At 40.2% G+C, this 14,632-nt stretch overlaps 1 protein-coding gene across 1 annotated transcript in view; it reads left to right on the top strand.

Annotated features, from left to right (window-relative positions):
- The window catches only part of apc2 (APC regulator of WNT signaling pathway 2), a 45,136-nt gene that overhangs the window by 9,646 nt on the left and 20,858 nt on the right, over positions 1 to 14,632 (top strand). Inside the window, exons 2-6 of the mRNA XM_085433388.1 lie at positions 1,426 to 1,587; positions 11,907 to 11,997; positions 13,416 to 13,770; positions 14,184 to 14,292; positions 14,435 to 14,548. Coding sequence (XP_085289514.1) covers positions 1,447 to 1,587; positions 11,907 to 11,997; positions 13,416 to 13,770; positions 14,184 to 14,292; positions 14,435 to 14,548 — 810 coding nt within the window. The 5' untranslated portion in view covers positions 1,426 to 1,446. The remainder of the gene's footprint in view (positions 1 to 1,425; positions 1,588 to 11,906; positions 11,998 to 13,415; positions 13,771 to 14,183; positions 14,293 to 14,434; positions 14,549 to 14,632) is intronic.

The raw sequence follows: 14,632 nt of genomic DNA, 5'->3' as shown, positions 1-14,632 counted from the left end.
TCATTTTAACTATGCGTTGTGCACAAATGTGTTCATGATGCACAACTCTCGTAATTGTCTTTCCCAAACCCCTGACATTTTAAACAGTGGTCTCCCATGGGAAATTTTGAGAAGCTTGATTTCCTGAATTTTGATGAATATTTATGCACCGATTTGTCGCTGAAATGGTTATTTTTATGAAGCAGATCACAAAACTCAGGCTTGGGCTCAGCTCAAAGCACTCAGGCATCTGTGCCTTTCAAATAAGATTTATTTTTATTCAATTTATTTGTTATCTGTGTTGCGTCACCAAACACTCCTCTGTTCTTCTTTGTGTGTTCCTGCAGTTGGAGCTGATATCAGGCTACCTTTAAAACCTTTGTTAACCTAATATTCAAACTTAGATGTTTCAGTGACGTGTGCGCACACTTACATGTCACACATCTCAATGTTTTTATGAATGTAGCTTCTTGAAATACTGGCATTAATGTTTAATACCAGTTCCTACCCATACTTAAAGTGTAGGTACAGTAAAAGAAAACACAGAGCCCTTTTACTGTTTTTCTGTATCTAACTTTTTAATATATATTTTATTACTAAATTAACCTTTTTCATTGAGATGTAAATATATAAATCTATTTCATCAGACTACTCTATGTTATTTCAGCAATTTGTTCAAAGGTTATGTTTATTTTTTGGCCTTTGTGTTACTGCAGCAATATATATTATCTTCTCTTGTCTTATAAATAATGCAGTTCTGACACTTTATAATAACAGAAGTGTGAGAATGGGAAATATAGTTTTTTCTTTACCTCTAAAGTCACTACGTTAAATTGGTACTTTAAAAAAAGGTATTCTTAAATGAAATTTGCATTTTAAGTAAAAGAACCAGTAATTATTTCTAGGTACTGAAAATTACACCCTTAAGTCAAACAAACGCATTTTGCTTTATTTGTACCGCTTGAAAATCATTATTGTTGAAGCGAAAGATTTAAATCTTTTAACTCAAAAGTGCTAAACATCATTTTTTTAAAAATCAAAAAGAAAATGTAAAAAAATGATGTTTCCTTAATGAGATATTTGTAGCTGCACATAATTGAGTTTGAGGCCGTTTTTAGGAGACGTGGTTGTTTTATGTGCGACACAGTTGTGAAGAGTACTGCGGAAGTCTAATGCAGAAATATGAGACGTGACTGAGTGGAAAATTTGAAGCTCGGGCTGTTTCAGGATCAGCTGACTGGAAAGTGGAAAAAGCCAGAGGAGAACTTAGATAATATGTTATCTAACAAGAGCGTCCTGCCCGGAGGAGGCGAGGAAGCAAAGTTACCTATCACTCATACTTTCACACACTCCTCCCGTTCAGCTTCAGGTAGTTGCTGCCTGTGTGATGTCATCAGACCTGCCTCCAGCTTTTAACCATCCTCTTATGTGTGTGTGTTCCTGCAGGAGGCGCTGCAGAGTGTGAAGATGGCCAACACCGTGGCTTCCTACGACCAGCTGGCCCACCAGGTGGAGGCGCTCCGAAAGGAGAACTCCCACCTGAGGAGGGAGCTGGAGGATAATTCAAACCACCTGTCCAAGCTTGAGACTGAGACATTCGGCATGAAGGTCAGTGACGATCGAAGCACTTCGAGCCTCTCTGCAGCCGCTGGTTCCACCCGTAAATTGCATATAAATGATGGGCGTAGTTAAAGTCAAGGCAGAGCAGGAAGTGTCTGAAACTTTTCTCGTTTTAATGGCCAGCAGGGGGCGACTCCTCTGGCTGTAAAAGAAGTCTGATTGTGCTGAAGAACTACAGGAAACAAACATACTACTGAAATAATGTGTGACCTCATTAAACACTTACCAGCTGAGTTTATGGTTTCAAAAATTTTAACATAAAATGAATTATGCTAGAGTAAACAAAGACCATAAAGCAGGAGATGATGTAGGGTGTTTTTGGATCGACAGGGTGCTGCCATGTCAAATATTCCCGTTGCTCTTCATGTCTATTTCCAAACAGGCAACATGGTGATTGTTATAATGCCCAAGTGGAGATTTCAAAAATAGGACTTCCCTCACCAGCTGGTTTTGTCTTTTATCTTTTATCTGTGGTTCCACCTAATTTCATATTCCTCCGTTTATTGCTAAATAATTCTTTACTGTAAACTTATATTTAATAATGAAATTACAGAGTTAAACTTGCTAAACTATATCTACTATTTTTAATGAGTTTGATTTTAAGATTTATCACAATAATAATGTGGTTGACACAAAGTCCCGAGCTATGCATGAACTGGTCTGCCCTAGCACAACACACACAAACAATTCAATTCAATTTTATTTATACAGCGCCAAATCACAACAAAAGTCGCCTCAATGTGCTTTATATTGCACAGTAGATTGTACAATAATAGATACAGAGAAAAACCCAACAGTCATATGACCCCCTATGAGCAAGCACTTTGGCGACAGTGGGAAGGAAAAACTCCCTTTTAACAGGAAGAAACCTCTGGCAGAACCAGGCTCAGGGAGGGGCGGGGCCATCTGCTGCGACCGGTTGGGGTGAGAGAAGGAAGACAGGATAAAGAAATGCTGTGGAAGAGAGACAGAGGTTAATAACAGATATGATTCAATGCAGAGAGGTCTGTTAACACATAGTGAGTAGGGGTGCAACGATATTCGTATCGATATTGAACCGTTCGATACAGTGCTTTCGGTTCGGTACGCATATGTATCGAACAATACAAAATTTTTAATTTATTTTATCAACTTTCCTTCTGACGATGCTGTCTGTGTTGAGCGCTCAGTGGATCTGCGCTCGACAGTGCAGCCTAGGCGGAGTAGTCGAACGCAGATTCACTGAGCGCAGGGCAAGCTAGCAAGACAGAAGTTAAGCTCTCCTTGCAACATGGCAAATTGAACCTCCCCCACCCTCATTCAGATCTGGCGTTTGGAACTATTTTGGTTTTCATGTGACGTATGACCCTGAAGGTAAGCGCGTCATGGACTAAAGTAAAACAGTATGTTGGATGTGCCACGCAATGCTCAATTACATGGGTGGGAGCTAGTGTGTTAGCGCAGTTAGCTCGTTAACGTGTTGGCCGTCCAGCCCCACGCTCAGGGCGATCCGCGGTAGCTCATTAACGGAGATTTGCTGTGTTGTGGCGTTAACGTCATTTCAACGAGATTTACGCTGACAGCACTAGTGGGAACACAACGAATATGACTGCACATTTACTCCGACATCATCCTAGTGCAAAGACAAGTGGAAGCCGACAAAAACAACAAGCACGCATGCTACAAACTTTACCCGAGTCGTTTAGACAGCCGTTAGCACAGGATTCTCCTTATGGGGACCTGATATGTTTAATATGCTGCTGAGAATATAGCCCAGAAGAAGCGTATAGTATAGCTTTTATTTTGGAAAGAGACATTTCTCTGTAATAAACTCTCTTTTCCAAAGATGAGAGATTTCTCAATCAGATACAGGGCTTGCAAAATTTTTCCAGTCGGGCTACCAAAATCTCTCTCTGCCCTGCCCGTCGGGCTATTGTAGGAAGGAAAAATATATGTCAATGCTTTTGCATTCTTTCGGAAATGTAGCTGGGTAATTATGTCATTGGCATCGGTGAGCCACTGTCAATTTCAAATTCAAATTTTATTTGTCACGTACACAGTCATACACAGTACGATATGTAGTGAAATGCTTGGACAACTGCTCGTGACCTAAAGAAAACAAAAAAGGAAAGGCAATGAATAAGATAGGAAATAAATATGAAAAATTAAAAAGGGTAAATTTAACTAGGAAGGAATAAAATATAAATTAAGGTTAAAAATGAAATAACTGTACAACACAAATTAGAATGAAGGGTAAATTTAACTGGGAAGAATAAGATAAAATATATAAATTAAAGTTGAAAATAAAATAACTGTACAACAAAATACACAATACACAATATAGAACTATATAAGAATGTATGAAGAAATCTAAATATAAATAAATATATACACAATAACAGCAGCTGTACAAGTATTAACCGGAAATGAAGAATATAGTGACCAGTGTTGTGCAAAAACAATGTCCAGAATGTCCAGTGTGTGTGTAAGAACCATATGTGTGGGTCAGTACTGTGTGGTGGTGTGATTGAGAGACCGTATCGCCTGCGGGAAGAAGCTCCTCCTCAGTCTCTCTGTGTTGGTCTTCAGGGAGCGGAATCGCTTTCCTGACCTCAGCAGAGAGAACAGTCTGTTGTTGGGATGGCTGAGGTCCTTCACGATCTTCCTGGCCTTGGTCCAGCACCGCCTGCTGTAGATTGAGTGCAGGTCAGGGAGCTCGGAGCGGATGGTGCGCTCAGCTGACCGCACAACCCTCTGTAGAGCTCGTCTGTCCTGCATGGTGCTGTTCCCGAACCAGGTTAAGATGTTTCCCGCCAGGATGCTCTCTATGGTGCACGAGTAAAAGTTCCTGAGCACCTTGGAGGGCAGTTGGAAGTCTCTCAAGCGTCTGAGGTGGTAGAGACGCTGTCGGGCCTTTTTCACCACGGTGTTGATGTGACAGGACCATGACAGGTCCTGCGTGATGTGAACTCCGAGGTATTTGAAGCTGTCCACTCTCTCCACTGGGCACTCGTTGATGACGGGGGTCTGGTAGTTCCTCTCCTGCTTAGTGCTGAAGTCCACTATCAGCTCCTTTGTCTTACTGACGTTTAGAAGGAGGTTGTTCCTCTGGCACCAGTTCTCCAGATTCCTAATCTCCTTCAGGTAGGCCGTCTCGTTGTATATGTGACATATGTATGACATATTGAAATCGCATTTGAATTTGCGCTTGTTTTTTGCTTTGACTTTGCAATCGCGCGAACTGTGTATAGAGAGCGACAGCACTGATCTGTGAGTGATGATAATTTGCGCACCAATTCCTCTGACATCGTCTTATCAATCATTAGCTTACTATGCAAACATGACAAGTGAAATCTCCGGCAGCTTAAACATGTGAGAGGTTGATCACGCAGAGAATCGCTGAGCATTATGTGTGTGTGTGTGTAAAAGCAGCAGGATATATATTTTAGTTCTGCTGAGCCAAATAAGACAGGTCAGGGTGAAGAAGTGACAGCCAAAGAAAAGCTTACCACAAAACGGAAAAGTTATGACAAATCAGACTATAAGGCAAAAAGAAAGTGCAGCTTTATGGTTTCATGGACAAAATAATTTCTGTGGCTGCAATATGACGAGCTAAATAACCAGGGCTGCACATAAGTGGTCCGCAGGTGCGCATTCGCTGTCAAAATAAAAAATGTGCACAAGATAAGAAGTTGCAACGCGTGTTTGCGTACATAAGATTTTCAGGAGGACAGACATTTGTTTAGAACTCTTAAAGATGTCGAAGAAGCTCCTTTAAGCAATTACTTTGGTGTTCCTCCACCGCCAAACAAATGTCAGAAGGAGTCCGAACCACAAAAGAAGCACGTATTCTCGGAAAAGTAGTTGCAGGAGGTGAGCTGGCTTCAAACAAATGATGAACGCACAGAGATGTGGTGCGGAATGTGCTGTGAAAATTTAATAAATGACAAATTAAAAAGGCATGAACATTTTTTTTGTATCGAAAAAACATCGAACCGTGACACCAAAGTATCGAACCGAACCGTGAATTTTGTGTATCGTTGCACCCCTAATAGTGAGTGAGAAAGGTGACTGGAAAGCAAAAACTCAATGCATCATGGGAATCCCCCGGCAGCCTACGTCTATTGCAGCATAACTAAGGGAGGATTCAGGGTCACCTGGTCCAGCCCTAACTATATGCTTTAGCAAAAAGGAAAGTTTGAAGCCTAATCTTGAAAGTAGAGATAGTGTCTGTCTCCCGAATCCAAACTGGAAGCTGGTTCCACAGAAGAGGGGCCTGAAAACTGAAGGCTTTGCCTCCCATTCTACTTTTAAATACTCTAGGAACAACAAGTAGGCCTGCAGAGCGAGAGCGAAGTGCTCTAATAGGGTGATATGGTACTACAAGGTCATTAAGATAAGATGGGGCCTGATTATTTAAGACCTTGTATGTGAGGAGCAGGATTTTGAATTCTGGATTTAACAGGAAGCCAATGAAGGGAAGCCAAAACAGGAGAAATCTGCTCTCTCTTTCTAGTCCCTGTCAGGACTCTTGCTGCAGCATTTTGGATCAGCTGAAGGCTTTTCAGGGAGTTTTTAGGACTTCCTGATAATAATGAATTACAGTCGTCCAGCCTGGAAGTAATAAATGCATGAACTAGTTTTTCAGCGTCACTCTGAGACAGGATATTTCTAACTTTAGAGATGTTGTGCAAATGGAAGAAAGCAGTCTTACATATTTGTTTAATATGTGCATTGAAGGACATGTCCTGGTCAAAAATGACTCCAAGGTTCCTCACAGCGTTACTGGAGGCCAAGGTAATGCCATCCAGAGTAAGAATCTGGTTAGATACCATATTTCTAAGATTTTCAGGGCCGAGTACAATAACCTCAGTTTTATCTGAATTAAGAAGCAGAAAGTTAGCGGCCATCCAGGTCTTTACTAAAAAAGACTAGTTTAACTAAGTGGTGTGTGTTATCTGGCTTCATGGACAGATAGAGCTGGGTGTCATCTGCATAGCAGTGTAAATGTATGCTATGTCTTCTAATGATGCTGCCTAAGGGAAGCATGTATAATGTAAACAGAATTGGTCCTAGCACTGAACCCTGTGGAACTCCATAATTAACCTCAGTGTGTGAAGAGGACTCTCCATTTACATGCACAAACTGGAGTCTATTAGATAGATATGATACAAACCACTGCAGCACAGTACCTGTAATACCTACAGCATGTTCTAATCGCTCTAATAGGATATTATGGTCGACAGTATCGAACGCTGCACTGAGGTCTAGCAGGACAAGCACAGAGATGAGTCCACTGTCAGAGGCCATAAGAAGATCATTTGTAACCTTCACTAAAGCTGTTTCTGTGCTGTGATGAGCTCTGGAACCTGACTGAAACTCTTCAAATAAACCATTCCTCTGCAGATGATCTGTTAGCTGTTTGACAACTACTCTTTCAATGATGTTTGATATGAAAGGAAGGTTGGAGATTGGCCTATAATTAGCTAAGGCTGCTGGGTCTAGAGATGCTTTTTGAGTAAAGGTTTAACTACAGCCAGCTTGAAGGCCTGTGGTGCATAGCTGATTATTAGAGATAGGTTGAGCATATTTAAGATCGAAGCATTAATTAATGGCAGGACTTCTTTGAGCAGTTTTGTAGGAATGGGGTCTAAAAGACACGTTGATGGTTTGGAGGAAGTAATTATTGAAGTTAACTCAGAAAGATCAATTAGAGAAAAAGAGTCAAACTTAACATCAATGGTACTAAGAGTAGCTGTAGATAATATTACATCTGTGGGATGATTACTGGTCATTTTTTCTCTAATGATAAGAATTTTATTTGTGAAGAAGTTCATGAAGTCATTACTAGTTAACGTTAAAGGGATGGTTGGCTCAAAAGAGCTCTGACTGTTTGTCAGCCTGGCTACAGAGCTGAAGAGAAACAGGGGGTTGTTCTTATTCTTCAATCAGTGATGAATAGTAAGATGTTCTGGCTTTGCGGAGGGCTTTCTTATAAAGCAGCAAACTATTTCTCCAGGCTAAATGATGATCCTCTAAATTTGTGACACGCCATTTCCTCTCCAGATTACGAGTCATCTGCTTTAGGGTACGTGTTTGAGAATTATACCACGGAGTCAGGTACTTCTGATTAGAGACCTTAGTTTTCACCGGAGCTACAGTATCCAGAGTCGTACGTAGTGAGGAGGTGAAATTATTAACAAGATAATCGACCTCTGTCGGGGTAGCGTTCAGATAGCTGCTCTGCTCTGTGTTGGTACAGGGCATTGAAGATGATAACAGTGGGTGGATTATATTCTTAAACTTAGTTACAGCGCTTTCAGAAAGACATCTACTGTGATAAAGTCTACTCTTCACCGCTGTGTAATCAATTATTGTAAATGTAAATGTTATCAGGAAATGATCAGACAGGAGAGGGTTTTCAGGAAACACTGTTAAATGTTCAGGTTCTATGCCATATGTTAAAACAAGATCTAGAGTGTGATTAAAGTGGTGGGTGGGTTCTTTTACATTTTGACAGAAGTCAATTGAGTCTAATAACAGATTAAATGCCATGTTGAGACTGTCATTTTTAGCATCTACATGGATGTTAAAATCACCCACAATAATTATTTTATCTGAGCTGAGAACTAAATCAGATAAAAAGTCTGAGAAATCAGACAGAAACTCTGTGTAAGGCCCAGGTGGACGATAGATGATAACAAGTAAGACTGGTTTCTGAGTTTTACAGCTGGGGTGGACGAGGCTAAGCATCAGGCTTTCAAATGAATTAAGTCTGTCTGGGTCTTTGGTTGATTAATAGGCTGGTGTGAAAAATTGCTGCCACACCTCCCCCTCGGCCTGTGCTTCGAGATTTCTGGTAGTTAGAATGGCTCGGGGGTGTTGATTCATTTAAACTAACATAATCATCCTGCTGCAACCAGGTTTCTGTAAGGCAGAGTAAATCAATGTGTTGATCAATTATTAAGTCATGTACTAACAGAGACTTGGAGGAGAGAGACCTAATATTTAATAATCCACATTTCACTGTTTTACTCTTTGGTTCAGATGTGGATACTGTATTGTTTTTTCTTTGTGATTGTTTATGTTTAAGTTGTTTGTTGCTGGTTTTTAGTTTGTTTTTGTCTGTTTGGGAGCTGACACAGTCTCTATGGAGATGGGTTTTTGGGGGGTAGCAGGAGGAGAGAAGCTGCAGAGAGGCGTGTAAGACTGCAACTCTGCTTCCTGGTCCCAACTCTGGATAGTCATATTTTGGGGGGTTTAATAAATTTGTCCATATTTCTAGAAATGAGAGCTGCTCCATCCAAAGTGGGATGGATGCCGTCTCTCCTAACAAGACCAGGTTTCCTCCAGAAGGTTTGCCAATTATCTATGAAGCCCACATCGTTTCTGGGACACCACTCAGACAGCCAGCAATTTAAGGAGAACATGCGGCTAAACATGTCACTACAGAGTCCCACATTGTTTTGGCAAAGTTGCACACCGAAACAGAATAAAAAATCTGACATGTCAGTAACCAGCTGGGCTGAACATAAAATGTCCATAACATGGTTCCAGGGTCACGTGTACTCTTCTTAAGCTTGTTGATTTCATATTAAGATTATTTTAGGATTATTTATTCAAACTGCTAATCCTGATGTTAAAAAATAAACCTTTAAATTCAGATTCTCTTTCATATTTTTGAATTTTATAGCCCGTAATCAGACATCTTAATCAAATCAGCTATTTCTACGTCAGAATAATGAATAAATTCACACTGAGAGCGAGAAGGCTGTGAATCAGGCCAAGACTCAAAGGCTGCTGGATGTAAATCCCATCAGCTGCAGGCACACAGACACACATGTTCATGTACACATGTACGCACTGACTCACGTGTCCAGATGCTGAGAGCAGCTAGATTATGAGGTAGAGATCAGCAGGTTTTAGTCAGAACCAGGACAGAGAACGGAGAGAGCAGACATACACACAGAGTTCACTGCTGCACCAAGTTCACCTGTAGCAGGTAAGTCGACTGATAAAAACACCTTTAATATCCAAACTGATAGATTACAACTAGCTGGTGAGAAGGAAGGACTGCTTTTTATTCTGCTTTTTATCTCTATCAGTGATGAGGTGACGTTTTGTCTGCTGCTTTTAGGGATTATTATCTTTTTATGTTTATTAATCTCATCAGTCAGGATAAAAATGGAGATAAATCAAAAAAATCATTTTGTCTGGTTAGTTTGAAAAAAATCACTAACAGTCATCAGATATTTCTGTGTGTCATGTAGCAACTAATGTTTATACTCCAGTCATTTTAATATATTCAGTTTAATACCTGTAAGTAGTAACTTCATGGTGGTTTAACCACAGATCTCATGAGATTCAATAGCTGAGTTTTATTTATTTTGGTGGGAAACCAAGTCTTTGTCAACTGCAGAAGAAAAACAGAGCTTTCACTGAGACTAATCGCTCCTGCTTGTACACGGAGGATAATCTTTCTAGACTGTAAGAGAAAATGTTTTTAATACCACAAAAATCCCTGCACTGCTCGCACTGTGCGGATTTCATTCATTTGTCTCTGCGTTCCTGGAATATGCAAAAACAACGTCCATGTAAGTGGGATTTGCTGGATTTTGAATATAAGCTTTAATTCATACAGAGAAACACAGAAGACATGTTTCTCTGTGTGCACAGCTCAATCTATATGAATACCAAAATGACACAAAAACGTTTAAAATACAAGTTTGTAATGAAAGTGTGTTTTAATGTATACTTCAACAACAAAAACACAAAAGAGGGTTAGTCAGTTCTTTCAGTTTCCAGAAGCAATACAAAGTAGGTCACAGAATAAAGTGAGAATAAAACCGGACTTTAAAAATGAGGGAAAATGACTTCTCCGTGATGTTTGAAGCTTCTTTGTTGTTATCAAGTCCGCTTTAAATCAAATATACCTTACAGGCTACAAGACCAACAATAATACGCCTCACAGAAGGACCCCAAAAGGCTTATGTTATTATAAGATACTTTACTGCTTAATTGAGGATATTCGTTTTAAATTTTGATAAAATAGAGGCAGTATAATGTCCTCGTAAGTGGATATCAGGCCCTTGTAGAGCAAAATTTCCACATATGTGGACGCCAGGTCCTAGGAGGTTAAATGGGCAATTTGATTGATTGATTGATTGAATCTTTATTTTGAACATGTTGAAAAAGTACAACAAAATAGAATTAAAAGAGACAAATGAACAAAGCAAAACAAAAGGAAAACGAGCAACCACAACTCCAAATAACGTTCATGTTCAAAAAGGAGCAGGAAGAAGCATAAACTTATTTAATCCCACCCCTTTTCCACTATCTAGTATCAATAGACTACAGAAATACCTCATTGCAATTACATTATATGTTATGTGTAATTAATTTTTTTTTTAAATTTATATTTCACTATGGAAGTTTTATATTGACCTTAAATATAAATCCAGCATAGGAATTATTACATCTAACACTCATTTAAAAACACTCACCACTCAACGTTACAATTAATCACTTTACTGTAGCGAGTGTATTTTTGTAGTAGATGAGACCAAGAAGAACGAGATCAGGAGGGAAGTGTTTGCGAAGCTGAGGAGAGGAAACTAAGTATAATAAAAAGCAAGACGTTTATTTAGGCTGATGAACAAATAGCCAAACAAGGCGAGACAAAACAAAGAACTAAACTAAAACCTAAACTGGAAAAATAAAACTAACCATGAAAATGAGGACAAGAGACAACATGAAACTGAACAGGAACATCCAAAAACATGACTGTGAAATAATCCAAACACAAGTACGACAGCAGAAAACAAGACTCTGTGAGCATGACTTGACATGAAGACAACAGACAACCTGACATGAAGAGAAGGAGACAGAGGACTTAAATACACACAAGGGTTTATAATGAGGGAAGTGGAAACACCTGGGGAGGCACAGCTGGAGCTAATCTGACATAACAAGACAAAGGAAGCAAAGCAGAAACCAGACTTTCAAAGTAAAACCGGAAACACACAAACACAGAGGCAAGGATGACAAGAGAACAGAGACCTGAAACGTGGGACAGGAAGGCACAGAGTAGAAACACCGAACACAGGGGAGGCACAGAAACACAACCTAAAGACTAGAAATCAAGAAATACTAGTTAGAAATACAAAAAGGAAACCAAAACACTAGCAGAGATAAACCACGATGAAATCAAAGATGAATGATAACACAAAACACTGGGTCTCAGACCCAGCCCCTGACAAGGAAGTGACCTTTTGACCTGGAAATGTCTTTTGTGGAGTTTCACCACATTCATGTTGTTTTCTTCTTAGGAGGTGCTGAAACAACTGCAGAGTAAGCTGGAACAGGAGGCAGGGACCCTGGCATCGTCTGGAAGGAGCGACGTGCTGCACCAGCTTAAAGGTCGAAATCTGGCTTGACTTTTTTGTAATTTGAGGATTGTTTCTGCCTGAGGACCATTTTCTAGGAACCATTTAAGGAACTTGGGATGTTCACCCCCAGAAAGTTCCCCTCATACTGAACAACATTACAACTTGAGAACCAGGTTCAGATTTGCTCGTCTCTTTTTTCTGGATTTAGAAAAAATGGTTTATGTTGACAATAATTTGCTTTAAAATCACAGTGAGAGAAGGTTATAACTGTCTGTTTAGTCACTGTACATCTGGAGACTACATTTCCCCCTTAATTGTTGTAATTTTCCTTCTAATTTCTGTCCCGGTTGCACCTACCTGACTCTGCTGGTGTGTGAAGCTCAGAGCTCAGAGCCTCCAGTGAGACTAATCATCACTTACAGAGAAAGCAGATTGACTCATTCAGCTAATCTGATTGGCTCCAGCAAGCCAGGCCTCATTCAGTTAAATAGCCAGTTATTGTCAATTACTTTGTCTGGACAGGAATTTGTTCATTTCCAGCTGACAGATGTGTTTATAGACTTCAGCTGTCTGTCAACTCAGCTACACAACTGAAATTAAATCAGTCTAATTAATAAACATAAAACCAACAGTTTAGCTGCATTAACGCTGAATTTAGATAACTTTACTTCAAATGTAACCATACAAACTTAAAAGTGGTGGTCCAGTTAAAAAATAGAGTGCTTTAGTATTATTTATGGTACTGGTAACCAGTGAAAGCCAGCCAGGTTAGACAGATGACAGATTTTATGACAGAGCATTTAAATAAAAAATAGATTGTTGCTAATGACAGAATATTTTTGTTTACACGTTTTATGAGTCACAGAAATTTAGCATTTAAACACCAAAACATCCAAAGAAAAAACAGATTTGCTGTTAAAGTCTGAAAAAAGTGGAGATGTTTGTTGTTTTTTTTCCTTAAATATAATGTTAGATCACAATAAGCAAAATGAAGACAAGCCTATCACCTGCATAGAAATGACCAGATGTAAATGGCCTGTATTTATGTAGCGCTTTACTTAATCCCTAAGGACCCCAAAGCGCTTTACACATCCAGTCATCCACCCATCCACACACTGGTGATGGCAGCTACATTGTAGCCACAGCTGCCCTGAGCCTCGCCTCTGTCAGTGCGGACACTTAATGGATTAAACACAGTATAAGTCCTTTAACAAAATAATTTTATGCAGAAATATTGCAAAAAATGTGAGTATAAATATGCTGAAGAGTATTATTGACGAATAAAAGATAGTGGCTGTAATTCTAAAATCAAACGCTGAATATCCCGGGGCTGCTGTTACATCATAGGCAGAAATTCCAATTTTAAATAAACCAGATTTAAAAGTAGAGCCTGAGTTGTTGATCTGATGGCTCTTGACCCTCCTTCACCTCCTCCTCCTCCTCCCTCAGAACTCCACATGGACCTCACCAATTACTACGAACTCAAACATCAACCTCATAACCTGAGGCTGCTGACAGGCTGCCTAGGAGGGGCGGGGCCAGGTGTTGGCGGAGGTGCAGAACTAGATGATCACCTAGCTCTGGCCCCGTCCTCGTGCTCCTCCTCCTCCTCGATGGCCGCAGTAAGCAGAGGTAGGAGTCCTCACCGATCGGCATCCTGTCAAAGCACAGTGTCTGCCGGGAAGACTGCCGCTGTCATCCTGCCGCATCACTTCCTGGATGGAGCCCCACCCAAAATAGCTATGATCACTGGAGCAGACGGACGAGTGATTGACCATCACCTGGACGAGCTGTGCAAGGAGAGGTAAGCTGATTTCCATAAATATTAACTGAGGCACCTCAGGGTGGGAGGTCACATGGGACTGGTACAGTCAAGTTCACCCAGAGCCTTCATCTGAGTTTACAGATGACACAACGTGTGAGAGAGCTGATTAATCAGCAATTTTTTAAGATTTTAAATAATGAAATGTATAATAACACAATATAAGTAGTGTTTAATTGTGAAATGTCCAAAAAAAAAATTTTTCTAAAAGGAAATTAGACCTGCAGGCTAATGTAACTTGTTCCATGGTAGTTAAGATGAAGAGCTTTTCATCTGATGTAGCCACCAAACGAATGGCAATAAGCTCCGCCTTACTTGATGCTAATCAGGTTTTAGCCTGTCAGTGTTATGATGTATGGTTATGATATAATAATAACGGTTACAACTATCTACAGGGACCTCCTGCTGGGGGAAATTGACCGAGAAGAGAGGGAGCGCTGCTGGTTCTTCAGCCAGCTTGAGGAGCTGTCACAGAAACTGGCCCAGCTGCCACGCATTGACACGGTGAGAGTTTATTGATATAATAAAGGATATAACCACAGGAATGCAACCTTTGGGTGTTTTTACTCATACATGGACTTGTTATTTTGTCCAGTAATCAGAGAAACCTTTGACCTCTGACCTCGGTGTGTTTCTGCTGCTACAGTTTTCACTACAGATAGACATGATCCGGCAGAAGCTGGAGTTCGATGCTCAGAAGATCCGGTCTGTGATGGAGGAACGCTTCGGCACCAGTGATGAGGTGGTTCACAGGACGCAGGTGAGTTTGATCAACTCAGTTTCCTTAATAACAACTGAAAGAAGCCAAACACTGGACATTGACATTTCCATAGTTTTATGAAGT

Source organism: Copadichromis virginalis, linkage group LG15 (genome assembly GCF_057382275.1).
Source record: "Copadichromis virginalis isolate Kocher_CV1m ecotype Utaka linkage group LG15, C_Virginalis_male_GT1.1, whole genome shotgun sequence".
Taxonomy (NCBI): Eukaryota; Metazoa; Chordata; class Actinopteri; order Cichliformes; family Cichlidae; genus Copadichromis; species Copadichromis virginalis.
Note: the sequence above shows the minus strand (reverse complement) of the source record. Positions and strands in the feature narration are given on the sequence as shown.